The following is a 19,355-nucleotide window of genomic DNA, read 5'->3' as shown; positions in this document are numbered from 1 at the left end:
GCTGCTGCCAAAAAGCAAAAGCCCAGAGGCTCTCAGTGCCTGCACCCAGCTAAGGCTGAATCCAGCAGGTGGGTGGATGGTAAATTTATCCAAGGGTTTTGTCCATGTTTTTTTAATCTGGCTCCAGGCTGTGGCTCTGGACATGCAGCACTTGTCGGGATTGCTCTGGGGAGGAATCTCAGCCTAAGCTAAATCAGCTGAGACAAGGAAAATCCTCCTGTTTAGTCGGAGTGCTTAGGATAAACAGGGGAAATAGTGGAAAAAACCCCAGAGCATATCACTGTGGCTGAATGGAAAGGATGTGCCAAAGTCTTCCAGAGCTGTTCTGCCCACAGCTGCAATTCCCAAAGCCCTGCTGTTCCCCTCCCTTAGGAGTGCAGCCCTCCTGTTCCCAGAGTGGAACAATTTGGTGCAGTTCTGGTGGCTGAGCCCGGTTTACAGCGCGAGCGATAAAATTCTCTTGAGAAAGTCATTGCTAAGATTGCATAATTGGGCATTAAAGTTCTGATTATACTTTCCAAACTCTGGGACTTTGTTAAAAACCTGACATTCCAAAAGCACTGAATTTCAGTGTTTGACAGCTCAGCTGTGAGAGTTTTTTACAGAACATTTGTACCAGAAGAACAGCATGTTAATTGCCTAAAAAAAAAAACTGGGACAGATTAATCATGGAGCAGGATACTTGGGAGAATGTAGTTCTAGAGCCCTCTGCTGATGGATTTCCTCGTGGAAAGGCTGGAGTGGCCAACTCTGGAGGTGGCACTCGGTGACAAGCTGGAGATGGGGCGCAGCTTGGACTCAATGATCCGGGAGGGCTTTCCCAGCCTCACTGAGAATCTCCTGCCATTCTCCAACCATCCAAGCAGATGTCCTTGTTTTCCATGATATCCTTGAACATTCCTGCTCCTTAAACCCCTGACTCTGGAGGTGTTCCAGCTGAAATATTGGAAATATTTCACACATCACACAAATCTGTGCGCAGTGTTTGCGGAGCGACCGGCCCAAGCTGTTAGCTGGATTTGGAGAAGGAGTTTGCAGCCACAAACTTCTCATTATTTTATTCTTTATTTTTACTTTGTGGGTTTGTGTCACACAATAAAATCATGGAATCAATCTCCTGAGTGGGAAGGGACCCACAAGGATCATCCAAGTCCAACTCCTGGCCCTGCACAGGTCTTGTTTATTGTTCCTGAGGAGATTTGAAGCAGAGAAAGCTCTGATAGGGCCAAAGGGCTTTGTTTTCTCAGATCTATGAAACCAAAGCTTTCTGGCACAATCAATTCCTTGGAAAAGGGAAGAATTGTCCTGGAGCTGCCCTGGGATCTCCCATTTTCCTATACAAGGGCAGCTGCTCTGGGGGTGACTCTGACAACACCATGGCAAGGGTTGGGAGCCTCCCATTCCCAGAGCCAGGCAAGGAGAGGATTTAACTTCAGCCAGAGAGGCTGTGCTGAGTTCTGAATTCCAAATTCGTCTCCCTTTGGTGGGGGACCTGGCCCTGACAAAACTTGTTTAAACCCCAAAAGAGCAGGAGGCAAAACCTGGGGTATGGGAAGGAAGTGAGGATGTGCCAGGCACAGGTTTCCTCAGGGAAGGGAAATCCAGTTTCAAGGAACCATGGTGCCAGTGAGGCATTTTAATGGTGAACATTCTCTGGGCAACCTGTGGCTTTGTGGACACGTTGGCAGTGTCCTAGGCCAGGCTGGATGGGGCTTGGAGCACCCTGGGACAGTGGGAGGTGTCCCTGCCATGGCAGGGGTGGCACTGGGTGGGATTTAGGGTCCCTGCACTGAAATACAGAGGAGACAGGCTCAGGAGTTCCTGGATAATGAGGTGTTTATGGAGACAAATGTCAGGTCTAATGTAAAATCATTTTCTCGTATTTGAGCAACCAATTTTCATGACTGCTTGTGGGAATTGTGCCTTTGAGGTTTCCCTGGTGCTGACATTCCCTGTACAGGCTTTGGCATTCCCAGAATCCCATTTATGAGCAGCCATGGAAGCATTTTCCAGCACTGCATCCACAGACAGGAAAGGGATGGACAGAGGACAAAGAGGAAAGGTGGACAGCAAAAAGTTTTGTGCTTTTTGCCAGAATACAAAGAGCAGAGTGAGCAGGGAAAAGTTTTTAGCTGGGAATGAACGAGGGGAAGAACTAAATCTGTGTTTGTGCAGGTCAGTGGAATGTTTCTGTAGGAACTCCTAGAAGAGAGGGTAATTCCATAGTAAAGAAAGGATAATTCCATAGGACAGAAAGGCAAGAAATAATGCTGGAGGTGCAGAACGTTAAACCCAGCTGCAGAGAGTTTGGGGAGCTCAGGGAAGAGGGTGTGAGCCAGAGGAGGGCTCTGGGAATGGGGCCTGTGCTTGGAGTGGGAAGGGGATGTGTGGAGGGAGGGAATCCAGGAGCATCGGGATGGGGAAGGAAGGAGAGGATGGCCCAGGTGAGAAGTTTTGCTGGGAAATAACAAACAGGAGAGAAGGTTAAAGAAGGTAAATGAAAGCTGGGAAATAATGGGAATATCCATGAGAATGGGCACCTTGTGGGATAGAAACTCTCAAGGAGCAGTTGGAGTGGTGGGGGTTGGCAGAAAAGCGGGCATGGGATCAGAACTGGAATTTTCAATGGTTCAAAACTCCCTGTTTTGTTCGGAAAGGAAAAGGTTCTGTGACTGGATGGGAACATTTCCCACGCTGAGGGAACCACGCATTTTCCAGGCAGTTTGCTGTGTGCCTCCCAGAGGTTTGGGAAACACAGAAATGAGCTTAATCTCCAGTTTGGAGCTTCAGGAACACCTGCTCCAGTGGGAATGTCCCATCCCATGGGAGAGAGGCAGGGAAAGGTCCCTCATCCCTCAGGACAAGAGGGATGATGGGCTGGAGTGTGTCCAGGGCAGGGAACGGAGCTGGGGAAGGGTCTGGAGAGCAGGAGAGGCTGAGGGAGCTGGGAAGGGGCTGGAGAATCCCTGAGGGAGCTGGGCAGGGGCTCAGCCTGGAGAAAAAGAGGAAAAATTGCAGGATTATGTGATTCCACATCTGTGCCAGAGGGTCAGTGTGACGGTGTTCACAGGGGTCTGAGGAAAAGGGAAGAGACGAGGATCTGACTCCATGTTTCAGAAGGCTGATTTATTATTTTATGGTATATATTACATTAAAACTATACTAAAGGAATAGAAGAAAGGATTTCATCAGAAGGCTGGCTAAGCTAAGGATAGAATAGCAAAGAATGATAACAAAGGTTTGTGTCTCGGCTCTGTGTCCGAGCCAGCTGACTGTGATTGGCCATTAATCAGAAACAACCCCATGAGCCCAATCCCAGATGCACCTGTTGCATCCCACGGCAGCAGATAACCATTGTTTGCATTTTGTTCCTGAGGCCTCCCAGCCTCTCAGGAGGAACAATCCTAAGGAAAGGATTTTCCATAAAAGCTGTCTGTGACAGGTCAGCTCTCACTGGGAGCCAGAGCTGCCACTTTTAGCTCAAGCTGCCTGTCCTGGCTGCAGTTTGTGGCTCCCACTGCCCTCCCTGGCACTGCCAGCTCAGCAGAACACCCCCCTTCCCTGCTGCAGTCCTGCCAAGCTGATTCCTGTGTCAGGAATAATGCAGCTGGATTGTGATGGAAGCCACTGGGAAGTGATTGGGGATTCTGTAGGAGCCTGTGAGGAAGAAAGCAGAAGTTTTGTTGTTCCTACTTAAATCCCAATTTGTTTCCGTGCTGCCTTCAGCAGGTAAACGATGTTCTCTCTGCTGTTCCTTTGGAGAGCACTTCCAGCCATTGCTCCATAAAGCAGCAAATAAAGCCCATTTCATCCCAAATTTCACAGCACATCATCTCTTAAACAGAAGGATTACTTCACATAAAAGCTGTGACACATCAAAGATGCAAGCAGAAATGTAAATTCCCTGATTTCCAGACAGCACACTTCCCCAAGAAATGTCTCCTGTTTATTGGGATTCTCTCCTGCTGAAATGTCTGCAGGGTGAGCTGTCAGAGTGATTGGAATTTCTAGCAATTAACGGCATAATGATTAATTTTCAACATGTGCCACTAATGTGCAGCAAATTACTGGAATTCTGTCACTCCTATAAAAAGAATCCGGGCTTTTCCTTGAGGTGTGCAAGAATTGTCTGTAGGGAGAACAGGACACAGATTATTGATAATCAAAACAATCAAAACAAGTGCCTTTGCTGTCACTAAAATGCCTTTGCAATTGGAGTTATCATCATCTAGGATTATCCAAAACCATTTGCTCAGAAAATCTCCTTCAGGAAGGAATTTCAATGAAGGAAATTGGGAATTTTGAGTCAAGGCCAATAGTAATCTTTGGAATCAATTAATATCTTATCAGAAAAGATAAAGATTTGCCTTTATATCCCAAAGGTGTAAGGTCTGGGCATTCAAAACTGATACTTGGTAGAAATAATCCTCCAATTTTCCTTCACTGTTTTTCTGCACCTTTCCCAGACCTCAAGGTGTTCAGGTCTCCAGGGACCTCCCAGGACTTGCAGCAAAGCCAGGGACACTTCCCCTCATTAATATTCCCCAGAGACAAAAGCTGAAATCTGACTTTTCATGCTTGGTTATATTTTATTTTAGGATTAGCCAAATCTGAATGTGAACCTGAATTCAGACCGTTGTAATGGGGGCATAATGAAGAGAATTCAATTACCAGCATTAAATGGCATTTCTGGGGGAGATATGCTGCTTATCTGGGAATTTCTGTGCAGGAAAACAATTCAGATAGTATTGCACACCCCTCTCTTTGATAAGACCAATTCCCCTTTGGATGCTCCCTAATAATTCTGTTATTGTGACTTTAGAGCCAGAGTTCCTTAATCTTTCAGGAAGGTTAATGAAGATTATTACCAATGGCTTCTACAGCCAGAATAAATCCCTAATTTTGCATTTCCAATTAGGAGCAGAACAGGGACAATCCCACCTCCCTCACCTCACTCAGGGGGGAAGTTTGGGACAAAATGCTTCTTTGCTTCTAAAAAGGGTGTGGAAAACCAGAATTTGGGTGAAATGGAGAGACTTCCCATGGAGAATCCCAGGATTCCTGAGGCTGGGAAAGCTTTCCGAGGTCCCTGAGCCCAGCCTGGGACCGATCCCCTCTGATGTTTTTTTGGAACATCAGAGATTCCATCCCCCTGCTATGGGCAGGGACACCTCCCACTGTCCCAGGCTGGTCTGAGCCTTATCCAGCCTGGCCTTGGGCATTTCCAGAGATCCAGGGGCAGCCACAGCTGCTCTGGGCACCCTGTGCCACCCTCCTAAACAGGAATTCCTTCCCAAAACCCCATCCATCCCTGCCCTCTGCCAGTGGAAAGCCTTTCCCCGGGTCCTGTCCCCCTTGCTCCATCCCTCTGCTCACCTTGGGCTCTCCCCAGCAGCTCCAGGGACAGGGCTGCGGGCAACTCGAGTAAATCATAGTGACCAGGCTTTGTTATTGTAGCAGATTTTATATCAAAATCCCATACCTGCATGAGCATACGCATTTTAATCAAGGTACCAATTCATAAATAGCAGGTGTCAAATATTGGAGGCAGCTCGCTTTGCTAAAGGTAGATTGATGGAATCATATATGTGTAAATGCATGTTTATTTATATGTGTTATGTCTGTGATAATTGAGGTTTTACTCGCTGCCTAACTTCTAAGCCTCTGAGCACAAATTTTATTTCAGAATATGAAGTTTAAATATTTTAATATAAAGAGGGGCAGCATCCAGGCTGGGAATGCTCCCTCCCCTTGGAAGGAATCAAGCAGATTTTTCAGCAAGAGCAACGCTGCTCTTCAGGCAGAGAATAAGCAGCTTCCACCTCATCAGAGGCCTTTTCTGAATGGGAAAATGGGGGGGAATGCAAAACAGCAGCAAGGACTGATGTCAGAGCTTACATAAGCACAATTCCCATGTCACAAGCACGGGATTACAGCTGCAGACAAAAGTTTGGGATGAGGAATGCGAGGTAGGGGTAGTGAGAGTTGCACAACTGCCAGAGCAAGGAAACCAAGCGCTGAAAACTCCCAGCAAAGCTGGTGCCCACAAAGCTGCAGCTCACAGAAAGGTGAGCAGCAAATTTGAAATCCAAAATGTGGGTGAGGAGGTGGCAGAGCTGTGGAGAGGTTCCACGTGGTTGTAAATGCAGAGAGAACCTTCCTCCGTTCCTGCAAGGCTCTGAATTATGAGCAGGGCTGTGCTTCTAATTGAGATGTGGTGCTGGAAATGAAGAGGGCTCCGAGAGCTTTGAAGTTCCCTAATTATTGCAGCGACCCAGACTGCAACTGGACACTGTGGAAATCAGCCAGGCAGCCCACAGAATTCATTAAAGGGAAGAAAGGAAACACAAGTGGATGTCTGCCCAGTGCCAGGAGAATATCCATGGGGAAAAGGCTTTGGGATGAGGGAAATTTGAGGGTTGTTTTCTATTTTAATTCCAACCTTAAGCTCAGCTTTGTTGCATTTCTCGTGTGTAGTCCCTGTTATCAATCTCTTTTGGCACAGAAAAGGTAAATTCTGGGGTATTGGGACAAACTGGGCAATTCCCAGTGCCTTCCCTTGGGTCAGAGGAGGGAGAAGCTGCCCTGGAACCCCCCAGGAGTCCTGGTGAATGCTCCAGAAAGGGCTCCTGCTTTCCAAACAAGTCCTTTATGGGATTTGGAGAAAATAGGAATGTGCTTTAGAGAACAGGAGGTTCAGATTGGATTCTTTGTTGGAGATTTAGATGGGACGCTGGGAAGTAATTCCATATTAATTGTGTTGATTGTGCTGCTAAAAGAGAAGGAAAACAGGAGCAGGAAAACCATCCCTGTGTGAGATGTGTGACAAAGGAGGCACTGAGGAGAATTCCCTGCTGCTCTGGAAATAATATCTATTTTTTGAACCCTCTGACAGATGTTTTACTGCTCATTCCAGCCCTGCCATGCTCCCATCCACACTCCCAAGTTCTCTGTTTTCAGCATTTCTCTTTAGTAACTTTCTAGCTCTGCCAGGTCCCTGCAACTGGGGTTTCTTGGAGTTTTCTGAATGAAATTGGAAGGGCAGGAGGGGTTTGATGTTTGGTCAGACAGCTCAGGCTGGTCTCTGAGAGCCCAGAACCTGCTGCCTTTGGCTCTGGTTATTCTGAGTATTTATTGAATTTTGGCTCTGGTTGTGGCACTGCAACAACTCCCTGAGACGCCAGCCCTTCTGTGAAGTGTTCTGTGGAAAACTTGTTTGGGAGAAAAATTAAATCCATCACTAATGCATCCTGCAAACCAGCAAATTAGAAATTGATTTCTCCTGCCAATCACTCAGAGGCCTCTCCTGGAGCTTTTTGTAGCAGCATTTCCACCACCCCTGTCCCGCACCCACTGCTGGGCTCTTCAGGAGAGCCCAGAATTCCAGAATTGGGGCTGGAGGGGATCTTAAATCCCATCCCATCCCACCCCTGCCGTGGCAAGGACACCTTCCACTGCCCCAGGCTGCTCCTGGGACAATTCAGGGATCCAGGGGCACCCACAACTGCTCTGGGAACCCCATCCCAGCCAGGAATCCCATCCCAAGGCATTTGGAGTGTTGGGTTCTGTCGAGCCGTTTCATCCCATCTTTAAATCAGCTGGGCGAGCCTGCAGCAGTTTTCTCTGTCTTTCCAGCAGGTGAGGGAAATGTCTTCTCCTGTGGCTCCTGACAAACAGGGATTAGTGTTTTCCTGCACAAAAGGTCCGTGAATTGAGGAGGGATTGTAAGTTATTGTAATTGATTTCCATAAAGCTCCTCTTTTCCTCAGCTGAAGGAGTTTCTTTATAAGACAATAAACTGCAGGAGCTGATAATGAGCTGCTTGCTGGAGCTGAAAAGGAGCAGGTTATTTTATGCTGCTTTTCTCATTTATCCTTCTTTATTCAAGAAATAATCTGATTTTGGAGCTCTTTTGGAGGCTCTGATTTTCCTGTGTAATGTATGATGTGGAGCAGTGACCTCAGGACTCGGCTGTGGGGAATTTCAGCTCTGAAATGGGGAGAAGCACCAAGCTCTGGTGCTTCCAGGGGGAGTGGGAGAGGCATGAGGAATCCCCTGCAGGGATTAAGGGATGGATGAAGCTGCTGTGTCCCTGAGCCTTTTCCATCAGCAACCACCAGCATGGAGGAAAGGATCTCTGAACGTCAGCAGAGAGCAAAATGCAGGGAAGGAAAGTGTAATTACCAGAGCTGGAATTAGTCCAGGGTAGGAATTAATAATGCTGAAATTAATAAAAAGTTTAATTACCACGAGCCCACAAGGCGTGAAATTCTGCTCCTTTCGATCATAGCCCAGGTCCTTCCATTCCATACTGGTGCTTGCTACAAAAACCTTATTTTGCTTTATTTGGACTAATTCAGTGCACTGTTTTCCTAAATCTAATCCTTGGGAGTGGTTTGGAAAATGGGAGTTGAGGGCTGAGCCCTCCTTGCCTTTGTGGTAAATGGGTTTCAGGACAGCCTGGTTTATCCAGAATGTTTAAGTAACTCCTAAAGGTGTCCAGGATGGATTTAGGGACTGCTTGATGTGTTCCCCATCTGCTTTTGGAGCGTTCCCCCATCCTGAAGTGGTTCTGTTCCACAAGGAGTAGGGCACTGTGTAAAGTTACTCACTGAGTTAGGGGTGCACACACATACTGGGGCTGCACCACTGGGACTGAGGGTGGGAGAAGTTTGGGAACAGTTCTGGATACCTATTTTAGTGCAGGAAAAGGAATGGGTTTTGCTAAATCCCCTCTTGGAGCTTCCAGCAGAGCCTGGTGGCACGGGAGGAGCAGGAATGGTTTGGGATCACTCTGTAGCCAAGGGTTCCATCCCTGCTTTCCTCAGCTGCTGCAGGAAACTGTGGGAGCAGCATGGGGAGCTCTGCTGGTGTGGGGGATCCAGGGATTATTCCCATTTCCCACAGGAATCACACCCAGGTACATCCCTGCCAGCTCTGGGCCAGGGACTGGTTTTGGCTCTGTGCTTCCATGGGTGGGTTTGGATCCTGTGCCTTCCAACTTTCCCATTACTTCCGGGCTTGTGGCTGGGCTAGGTGTGTTCCCATCCATCCCAGAGCAGGGAACAGCTGCAGGGTCCAGGTTTTCTCCTTGCACTCCAAATCCCACCTTCCATTCCAGCAAGGTGCCACAGACACCACGCAGTGCGCACTCTGGACATCCCTGGGCAAAACTGCTTTTCATGAGCTGCAATCCAAGCATAACTCCAAGAACATTCCCCCAAAAAGGCTGCTGAAATCCCCATTTTCCCCCCTTTTTCCCCTCCAGTATGCTGCTTGGAGATGACCAGCAAAAGGAAGCTGATCGGGCGCCTGGTGCCGTGCCGGTGTTTCCGCGGCGAGGAGGAGATCGTCTCCGTGCTGGACTATTCCCACTGCGGCCTGCAGCAGGTGCCAAAGGAGGTCTTCAACTTCGAGAGGACCCTGGAGGAGCTCTACCTCGATGCCAACCAGATTGAGGAGCTTCCCAAGGTAATCCACGCCCTGCCGGGGCACCAGGGCAAAGCTGGGGCGTGTGCCCGGCTCTGGGGCTGCTGAGCTGCTGGGGAGAGGTGGAGATGGGGGCTCCAGGGATGTTCCTTGGAATCAGGGCTGGGCTGGGAGGAGAAGGGGCTCCTGTTCCTTCTTCACAACGTGGGAATGGGGCAGCTTGGAGCCTGGAACTGGGAAAAACAAATTCTGCAAAATAAATGGTTCTGGCCCCAGAAATTCCTGTGGTATCCAGTACCTGGATCAGGGGTCACTGATGCCTGTGGATCCTCTCCATCCTTGCTTTTCCCTCAGGATCAGCCCCTTATCCTTGTAGGATATTCCTGGCAGTGCCAGGGCTGTCCCCTGTGTCAGGATCAGCCCTTTATCCCTGTAGGACATTCCTGGGAATATCAGGGCTGTCCTTCCTATCAGGATCAGCCCTTTATCCCTGTGGGATATTTCTGGGAATATCAGGGCTGTCCTCCCTATCAGGACCAGTCCTTTATCCCGGTGGGACATTCCTGGCAATGCCAGGTCTGTCCCCTGTGTCAGGATCAGCCCTTTATCCCTATAGGATATTGCTGGGAATGCCAAGTGTCCAAGCAGGAGTTTCAGAACTGCCCTGAGATCATCCAAGCAATCCTTCCCCTGTAAATCTGGAACCTTCCAACCCGCTCTCCTGCTGATCAATGTTTGCTGTAAGGAATTAGAACCTACTGTAACCAAAATGTTCTGGAAACAAAGGAGGGAAGGGTGGAAAAACCAATTAGTGGCAGGTGCTGGCTCCATAATGAAGTGTGAAGGGATGGGATCCAGGCCTTAATGGAATTTTTTCTCCACAATAATGAAAGATGCTTACAAATCTTTAATTAAACATTGCTTCATTCTCCATCAGCTTACAGCGAATTTCCTGGTTTTGCTGCACAGAGACTTTGTAAAAAATCCATTTACAGAAGTACAAAATGGGCTTTTCCATGCCATGGGGTTGCTTTGCTGGGATGTGATGGTTCATCGCTTGAGAGGTCTCACTCTGTGGAGGAATTCTACACAGATGGTGGGGCAGGGCCACCAAAATCCCTTTATTTTCATGGAAAAATGCTGTGGAGAGCTGCCTGAACTCTCCTGGAGACACAGCACAGAACCAGCTGGGTTCTATCCCCAGAAATCCCAAATGGATCCTGGGGAAAACCTGCTCAGGAAGCCCTGAGGTCCCATCTTCTTCTTCATCTTCATCTTCATCTTCATCTTCATCTTCATCTTCATCTTCATCTTCATCTTCATCTTCATCTTCATCTTCATCTTCATCTTCATCTTCATCTTCTTCTTCATCTTCTTCTTCTTCATCATCTTCTTCTTCATCTTCTTCTTCATCTTCTTCTTCATCTTCTTCTTCTTCTTCTTCTTCTTCTTCTTCTCCTTCTTCTCCTTCTTCTCCTTCTTCTCCTTCTTCTCCTTCTTCTCCTTCTTCTCCTTCTTCTCCTTCTTCTCCTTCTTCTCCTTCTCCTTCTTCTCCTCCTTCTTCTTCTTCTCCTCCTTCTCCTCCTTCTTCTCCTCCTTCTCCTCCTTCTCCTTCCTTTTATTCTTCTTCTTCTTATAATAATAATAATTCCCTTCTTTTCCTTCTGCTACTGAGGAATACTGGAAATCTCTCATTTAGGGAGGGATTTTTGAGATATTTGGGTTGGACCTCTTGGAATGATAGAAGTGTTTCCAAAAACAAATATATCAGAGCAAGATGCTGTATGGAAAAAATGAGGACCAAAGGGAAGCAGTCCAAAGTGCTGAAGCTGGGATGAAGGTGATAATTTAAATTTAGAGTAAATCAAGTTTAACATAATCTTGGCCATGTGGAAGAGAAGATTAATGGCAGTGTTAATAGCACTCATCGGTTTTTGTCTTAAGCCTTTATTAATTGTAACCAGGAATTCAACAGCTGAAATAATTCCTTTATCAAATTTTCTGCTTGAGGTGTTTTTGCTGCAGAGCTCAAGGCTTTTTTTTTCATCTCTGAATTAATATTCCAGGAGAGAAAATGCCTTCTTTTTTCCCCCATGAAACTGGCACTGTAATACTTAACATGAACTTTTGTGTTTTACATTAAATTCTACCACTCTCTCCTCCTTCTGCAAATGTGTTTTCAAAGATTTTATTCCAGAGGAAATTTTTGGACATTTTCTGTTCTTTGCCATATATTCTGTGCCCCTGATATGAAAAAATTCTTTTGAATCAGAACTCTTGATCATGTTTTATTATTTAATGAGGAAACAACTTAACTAAGTCCAGCTCTACTTTAGTTTCACGTGATGCTCTAAAGTCCAGTAAATTATTTTGCATTGAACTGATGCCTTAAACTCATTCTGCCTGATCTTATTTTTGCTTTCCATTGAAGTATCATACTGATGATTCTTTTCCCTGCTGATTTTCAGTTCTTCATTTCTTGTATTTCTCTGTTTTTTTAAGGATTTACAAGATGTTTTTATACTTCTAACTCTTTTTTTTTGGCTAAATTCAGCCAAGTCTTTTTATTCTCTTTGCCTTTGACTTCATTCTCCTGCTGCAAAAAATCCTTTATTTGTGTGAGTCAAGTGAATTGATGACTAATAAAGGGAAAATTGATCTGGATGAGAGTGGAGTCATTGGAATCAGCATCCAGAGAAACATGAGTGGGCTGGAGTTCTCCCCAGAGGTGCAGAATAAAACCCTGATTTCATAACTCAGAGCTCGGTAGCATCACTTGGATTTGGTCTGAGAGGAATTAAAGTTGTTTCATGGGCAGAGGGAATGGTGATTCCAACAAAATCCTGATGGCCAGGGAGCTCTGGAAACTGGGAAAAATATCTGTTAAGCATCCAGTGGTTGAAAAAAAAGAAATTTTGGGACTTCATTCCATGGCTCATATTCCTTCTGATGCTTCATATAATCATTCCAGAGGGAAGATTTTTAATTGGGCTTCTCCCTCCAGCACTTCCAAAGCCTTGGGTGTGTCCAGGTGGGGTCAGAACTGGAAGTTCCAAGCCTTCCTCTGCTCCCAAAGGAATTCCTGGTGAAAACTGGGAATCCACTTCTGTAAAATTGGAATTTGATAGAAAAATTAGAATTGCGTCCTGAATTTTGGGCAGGGGTTTCAAGAAAGTATGTTTTGGATAATGCCAAAGCATTTTTGCATCTTGAGGATAATTATTTAATCTGAATGCAGTCACAGTATTTTAAAATCTGCCATGAAATTTAATTAGGAAATCGAATATTTTAATTTAGCAGGGGGCACAAAAACTTGGGAATTTTTATGACAAATATGAAACACAGCAATAAACTGAATTATATGCAATGATATCAGAATCAAAAGATATTCATTGCAGCGAATTTACAGGTTTTGAGTAGCTTTGAACATCCTTGCTACCCATGACCTTTTTGTCATATCCCCTATCAATGTCACATTTTCTGAAAAATCCCTTTGCCAGGATTTCTTCTCCTGGGAAGCTGAGAAGCTTCAGAGCAAAAGGAAAGCAATATTATCTCATTTGCTTCTCCTGTGTTTTGCTGCTTTGGAATGTGGTTGGAGATTGTTTATCCAACATGTGAATTGTTTTGACTTAATGACCAATCACGGTCAGGCTGTGTCAGACTCTGAGGAGAGAATCACGAGTTTTTATTAGTATCTTGTTAAGGACCCTCCTGTAAGGATCCTTTCTCTATTCTTTAGTATAGTTTTAGGATAGCATTCTTTTATATAAAATAATAAATTAGCCTTCTAAGAACATGGAGTCAGAATCATCGTTTCCTCCTTCATCCTGGGGACCCAGCAAATGCCACAATCCCCGGGAATGCCTTCCCAAAAGCCCCCCTGTGAGGGTGGGATTCTGCTGTGGCCAGGGGGTGTTTGTGCTGATTGTGTGTCAGTAAGGATCCCAAATGGATTTATTTCTTCTCCCCCGCGGAACCCCCGGAACAGCAACTGTTCAACTGCCAGGCCCTGCGCAAGCTGAGCATCCCCGACAACGACCTGTCCAGCCTCCCCACGTCCATCGCCAGCCTGGTCAACCTCCGTGAGCTCGACATCAGCAAGAATGGTGAGGGCTCCCCTTCCCCAAGCATCCCCAAAAAAAAAAAACAGGAGCTGAGATGGAGTTTTGGCTCCCCGTGGCGTGGAAATTCGCGCTCTGTCTGAGGTTCCGCGCACGGCGCCTTGTGGGGGGGTCTGTGCAAATCCAGCTCGAGTTTTTCCTTTAAAAATTGAGTTTTCTTCAGTGTCCTGTGCTCTGGGGACACTGCCCAGCTGGGAGTAGGAATGTGAGGCCAGTTTTCCATGCGCTTAGGAACATTCCACTCCCAAAGGGGTTCAGAGCTCGCTGGGCTCTTCTGTGGGGGTTTAAACAATTCCCAGGATTTATCTGGGCTGGTTTGCTGCTGTGCAATCCCAAATCTGGGAATTTTCATTCCATTCTCATATCAATGGGCCTAAAAACCTTTGCTGTCTGAGCTTGAGGGTCTTCATTTTTAAAAAATGAGGCTTAGGAACTCCTGGAAACATTGGGAAATTTCTTGTCAGAGGAGGGTCTGGAGACTCTCAGGATTCTGTGACAGAAAAGCAGTTTGGGAAGGGATGAAGGCACAAATCTCAGCACAAATTATGTCACTGTTAATTCTAGAATATTATATAAACCAAACACTATCAGAAAAGTTATAATTTTGTATTTTCATGTATTTATTTAGGACTTGAGCCCTTTTGGATGATAATTCCAAACTGTGTTTCCTTCCTGCTCCAGCTGAAGTCTGAGCTGGAAATCCCAACTGAGCATTTATGAGCAGACTAGGCTGAACAGTTTTTTTGTAGATAATATTTGTCTATATCTAATAAATATTTTTGTGCATCTAATACTCTTTCCATGTTTTTTTAGGAATCCAAGATTTCCCAGAAAACATTAAGTGTTGTAAGTGTTTAACAATAATCGAAGCCAGCGTCAACCCCGTGTCCAAGTGAGTACCAGGAGCTCGTTTTGCACATTCCAAGGGCACAAAATGAGCTCAGGCTTAATCTGAGTGTCTTTCTAATTGTTTGAATTTAAACAATTTAAATTTGTTTCTAATTTAAACCCAGGGTGGGTTTGTCTGAGATCTGAGTACTCTGGTAGTGCCAGTCAGGCTGGGCAGTATCCATACACAGGGGTGAGGCTTCACCTGGACACTTGGCCAGCCTTTATTCCTTATTCCTTCCAAAATCTTGCAAAAACAGCAACAAAAAAATGAGTTGTGAATGCAAGATTTACAAAATGGAGTGAAGGGGAGAAAGGGTGAAATGTTGATGTTTCAGTTTAAAAAAAAATAGAAATAGATGAGGGAGAGGGACAAAGAATGAGAGGAAAAGAGAAGGAGGAAAAAGGAAAAAGATTAAGATAAAAGAGAGAAAGAGAAAGAGAAGGGAGGAGAGGGAGAGGGAGAGGGAGAGGAGGAGAGGAGACCTTTAGTTTAAATCCCTCAAGCAGGAAGGGAGCAAAAGCTGCCGTCCCCTGAATATGCCAGGCCTTTGCATTTCCTGTTTGTAGCAATGCAGAGAAGATGGGAATGGGCAAAAATGTCTGTTAAAAGTGAGTTCTTCAGGAGAATTTGGGCAGAAGTAGGTGAGAGAGAAAGTCACCTTTCTACTTCTAAATATACATTGTTATTATCTCCATGGCAACTCGGGGTGAGCATTAAGGTTTGCTCTGTTTTTTTAGGCTGCCAGATGGCTTCACACAACTTCTAAATTTGACCCAGCTCTATCTAAACGATGCCTTTTTGGAGTTTCTTCCAGCTAACTTTGGAAGGTAAGGATGAGTCACCACAGCACATTCCTGTCCCTGAACCCGGCTCAGGCTCCGAGGGACAGGCTCAAAGCTGGCTCCCCTTGAAAAGCTGAGCACAAACCCAGAGATTTTGGCTTTTCAGCCGTGTTTTTGGGAGTGTCGGCAGGATGGGGTGGGGAGGTGATGGAGGCTGGGGAGAGGCCAGGAGCAGCATCCCCCTGCAGTGACTCAGCTGTGGCAGGGCCAGGGGCACCAGGGGCACCAGGGGCACCAGGCTCCTCTCAGGTCCCCTCCTGGTGACAAAGGGACAAAGGAGGGTGCAGAGCTGTGGCTCGGGAGGGCAGGGAGGGGTGGCTGAGGGGGCTGGAACAGGCAAAGGTGGAGCTGTGGGAGCAGAACCAGGGAGAGGAGCCCAGAGACAGCGGGGCAGGAGGGCGGGGAGGAGAGAGGGCGAAAATAAACCCAGCAGGAGCAGAGCCAGAAATGTCAGGTGAGGACAGAGCAGAGGTGGTGGGAGCAGGGTGCTGTGGGTTTGGCTCTCTAATTAGAGATTTCACCAGTTCTTCAGATGTCCCAGCCAAGGCACCAGCTTCAGGCTGGTCCCTGCGGCCACCTGGGTGAAAGTTCTATTGTTTATTTAATTTATTTTTATTTATTTCATTTATTTTATTTATTTTTATTTATTTCATTTATTGTTATTTACTTTATTTATTTTTATTTATTTCATTTATTATTTATATTTTTGTTTGTTCGTTTATTATCTAAGGGAACATTTGCTCATCTCTCCAAACCAAATGACAAAATGTGACAAACTCCTGCTGGGAGTGACACTGGGCTGCTCAGGCCTGTGGAGATAAAAATGTTGGGGTACTTTTATTTTATTTTATTTTATTTTATTTTATTTTATTTTATTTTATTTTATTTTATTTTATTTTATTTTATTTTATTTCATTTCATTTCATTTCATTTCATTTCATTTCATTTCATTTCATTTCATTTTATTTCTTCTATTATTATTGTATTTTGTTTTTATACTATTATGTCTATATATTATTTCTTCTATTATTATTATTGATATTATTGATATTATTATTATTATTATTATTATTATTATTATTATTATTATTATTATTATTATTATTATTATTATTATTATTATTATTATTATTATTATTATTCCATATTATTATTCCATATTATTATTCCATATTATTATTCCATATTATTGCTGTTGTTATTATTACTATAATAATAATTATTATAATCACACCCCCTGGGGCAGGCCTGAGCACCTTTGAGAAACACAAAACCCCAGCAGGAGGCAGGGAATTGTTTGCCTGTGAGGAGTGTGTGGGATGCCAGGATAAGCCCCAGTTCCTGCCCCAGAAGTCAGATCTAAATCCAAATATCCAGGAAAGGGATGGAGGGAGCCCTCAGTGTGGTGTTTGTGCCCATCCTGCTCTGGCACAGCCCTGCTGGGGCTTGAGCTGATAATTTGGGGATTAAGGTTTAGGAGCTTAAATCTTTCAGAAGAAAACATTTTATTCCACAAGTGCTGATTTTATATGAACTCAGTGACTCTAATTCCTTTATTATTGTTGTTATTTCCTCCTGTCTCATCTATTTGGGACCTTACACTTACAAACCTTGCTCTGGTTTTCTTGGGGTTTTTTGTTTCTTCCAAATTTCCCAACTTTTCCTGTGTTTGGAAGCACTAATAAAATCAATTTAAAATTGCTGGGAAAACCTGATAAATGTCAGAGCTTTTCGGGAGAATTCAGATCAGGGCAGACATTGCGTGAAATTATTTGGCTCTGATTTTTGTCCCACAAGAACTGGACTTTGGATTATTTTGCATTAAACAGACTTCTTAAAATTAGAATAAATAATTTCTAACAATTCTGATGGATTCTTCAAATGCATTAATTATTTTCTCTGTATTCCCAGACTTGTCAAATTGCGAATTTTGGAGTTAAGAGAAAACCACTTGAAAACTCTACCAAAGTAAGTGCTGGGGTATTTACAATTATTCACCTGGAATTTCCAAAAGTGCCAAATATCTGGATTGGTAGCAATGCAGTGGTGATGTTTCTGTTATGAGTTGGTTTTTGGTTTTCATTTATAAAATAAATTCTACTGAAGGTTTTTAGCATTTCTACTGAAGTGTTGGAAATACCCTCAGGAAAATATTTTCCTCTCATGGTCTGTCCAGAATTAAATGGTTTGAGCTTTACTGTGCCAGCAGGATATTGAGTCCCTTCTGCCCAAGATTATTTAAGTTAAGTGGGGCTTAAGTGGACAAAAAGTTCTCAAAAGTAAATTCCAGCCCTGGCTTGATCCCACACATAGGGCACCAAAAATTATTATTGTTGTTTTTAGTGAAAGGATGGAATTATTTTAAAGTTTAAAATTATTTATTGTTTAGATAAACAGTAGTCTCAGAGATTGTGAGATTTTAAAGGAGTAAGTTGTTGATTATAGCTTAGGAGTAGTTACAAGTTTCTTCATTATAATAGATATAATTTATATATCATATCATATATCATATCTTATCATAACATATCAATCTAAAAATATATACTATTATTTTTATATTATTATATTAGCATCTATTTTTATTTATAATAGATCTATTATTATTTATAATATAAAATATATATCTATATTATAATATAAATATATTCTATTATATTATAGATCTATTATAATATTATAATATATATTGTATAATATTATATAGTATATGATATTATATAATTATATGTATTATAATATATACTATATATTACATATTATAATTTCTATAATATATAATTTTTTAAACTAATAGACAGTTGTTCCAGGGTTTATTCTACTTTTCTAACATATCACTTACTTCTGTTGTACTGTGGATACTTTCATCTAATGGGCTTTTAACTTACATGCACATTTCTATTCTAACTTTTAAACTCTTAGCTTTATTAAACTGCTTTTATATTATAAATTCTTCACTATTTTATTAATACAGTTTCTCACTTAAGGCATATACTTATAACTATAGAAACATAATTTGATGGTTTCATTATGTTTCTGTTTTATGTCTGTGTCTGCTTTATGTTTAATGTTTTATCTTGCATTTTTACTTTATGTTTTATGTTTAACGTCTGTATCTTGTACTTTTGCATTAATCTAAGTTTATTCTAGGGCCGTAGATCCAATCTTTTGGTGTCTGGGGAAGTTTTTCTTTTTCCAATTCCCACCCCTGGGCAGAGGAAAACCTTCCCGAGGTTCTGGGGGATTTGTTCCCAAATTCCTCTGGAAAATTGCGGGATTGCAGGGACCTCCTTGGGGCCTGGTGACTCAGCACCAGGGGTCTGCAGGGATGAGAAATTCCCTGGATTTGCTGTTCTCATCCTCTGACTCACGGCTCTCTGCAGGTCTTCGGGGGTTTTTGGCAGCAGGAATTGTTTTCCTGCAGGACCTGCTGGAAAAATGACATCCAATGGATCCTTTCCAAAGGAGCAAGTCCTGATGTAGGGGAAAAAAAAAAAAAACAGAAAAATAGGATTTCTCCTGGACTTCAGGATTAATTTGCTTCTTTGGAAGGAGAAGTTGCGGTGCCCAGAAAATGGGCAGGATTCTGAGGGAACACAGTCAGAATTTGGGATTTAATGTGCAAAGTCACATCCTAAGGGACCAGTGGGAATTTGGGGGTAAATCAGGAGCTCTCCAGCTGGGAATGAGGGATGGGAGAGTTTGAGGGGTGTGAAATGCCTGGGAGCCATGGATCCAAATGGATTTATCAGGGAATTCTCACCTGAGCCCAAGGGATGTTTGTGCCATGGGGCAGATTCCAGACTCCTCCAAAAGTAAAAGAAAAAATCAGAATAAAATCAGAATATTCCTGATTGCTCTCAGGAGCCCAACAGGATCTTCAAACCCCCCAAAAAAATCAGTTTAGGGGTGAAAAAAGGGGGAGAGCTCATCTGGGAAACGGGAAAGGCTGGAGCAGGTCCTGATAGGAAAAACAGGGATTGCACAGTAAGGGTAAGGGAGGGCCTAAAAATAATGATAATTATCTAAAAACACAGAGTTGAGGGGAGATATTTCAGTGTTTGTGCGAGC

At 43.9% G+C, this 19,355-nt stretch overlaps 1 protein-coding gene across 11 annotated transcripts in view; it reads left to right on the top strand.

The window, feature by feature from the left end:
• LRRC7 (leucine rich repeat containing 7) overlaps nucleotides 1-19,355 on the top strand; it is a 102,900-nt gene that overhangs the window by 33,631 nt on the left and 49,914 nt on the right. For all 11 annotated transcript variants that reach the window (XR_010029065.1, XM_063166328.1, XM_063166326.1 and 8 more), the window contains exons 2-6: nucleotides 9,269-9,471; nucleotides 13,421-13,538; nucleotides 14,367-14,445; nucleotides 15,183-15,272; nucleotides 17,199-17,255. Coding sequence is in view for 10 of the 11 variants with exons in the window: in XM_063166328.1 (XP_063022398.1) it covers nucleotides 9,269-9,471; nucleotides 13,421-13,538; nucleotides 14,367-14,445; nucleotides 15,183-15,272; nucleotides 17,199-17,255 (547 nt within the window). In the remaining variant the exon portion in view is untranslated. The remainder of the gene's footprint in view (nucleotides 1-9,268; nucleotides 9,472-13,420; nucleotides 13,539-14,366; nucleotides 14,446-15,182; nucleotides 15,273-17,198; nucleotides 17,256-19,355) is intronic.

This window comes from Melospiza melodia, chromosome 11, assembly GCF_035770615.1.
Source record: "Melospiza melodia melodia isolate bMelMel2 chromosome 11, bMelMel2.pri, whole genome shotgun sequence".
Classification (NCBI taxonomy): domain Eukaryota; kingdom Metazoa; phylum Chordata; class Aves; order Passeriformes; family Passerellidae; genus Melospiza; species Melospiza melodia.
The sequence above is the reverse complement of the archived record's forward strand: the minus strand, read 5'-3'. Positions and strand labels throughout refer to the sequence as shown.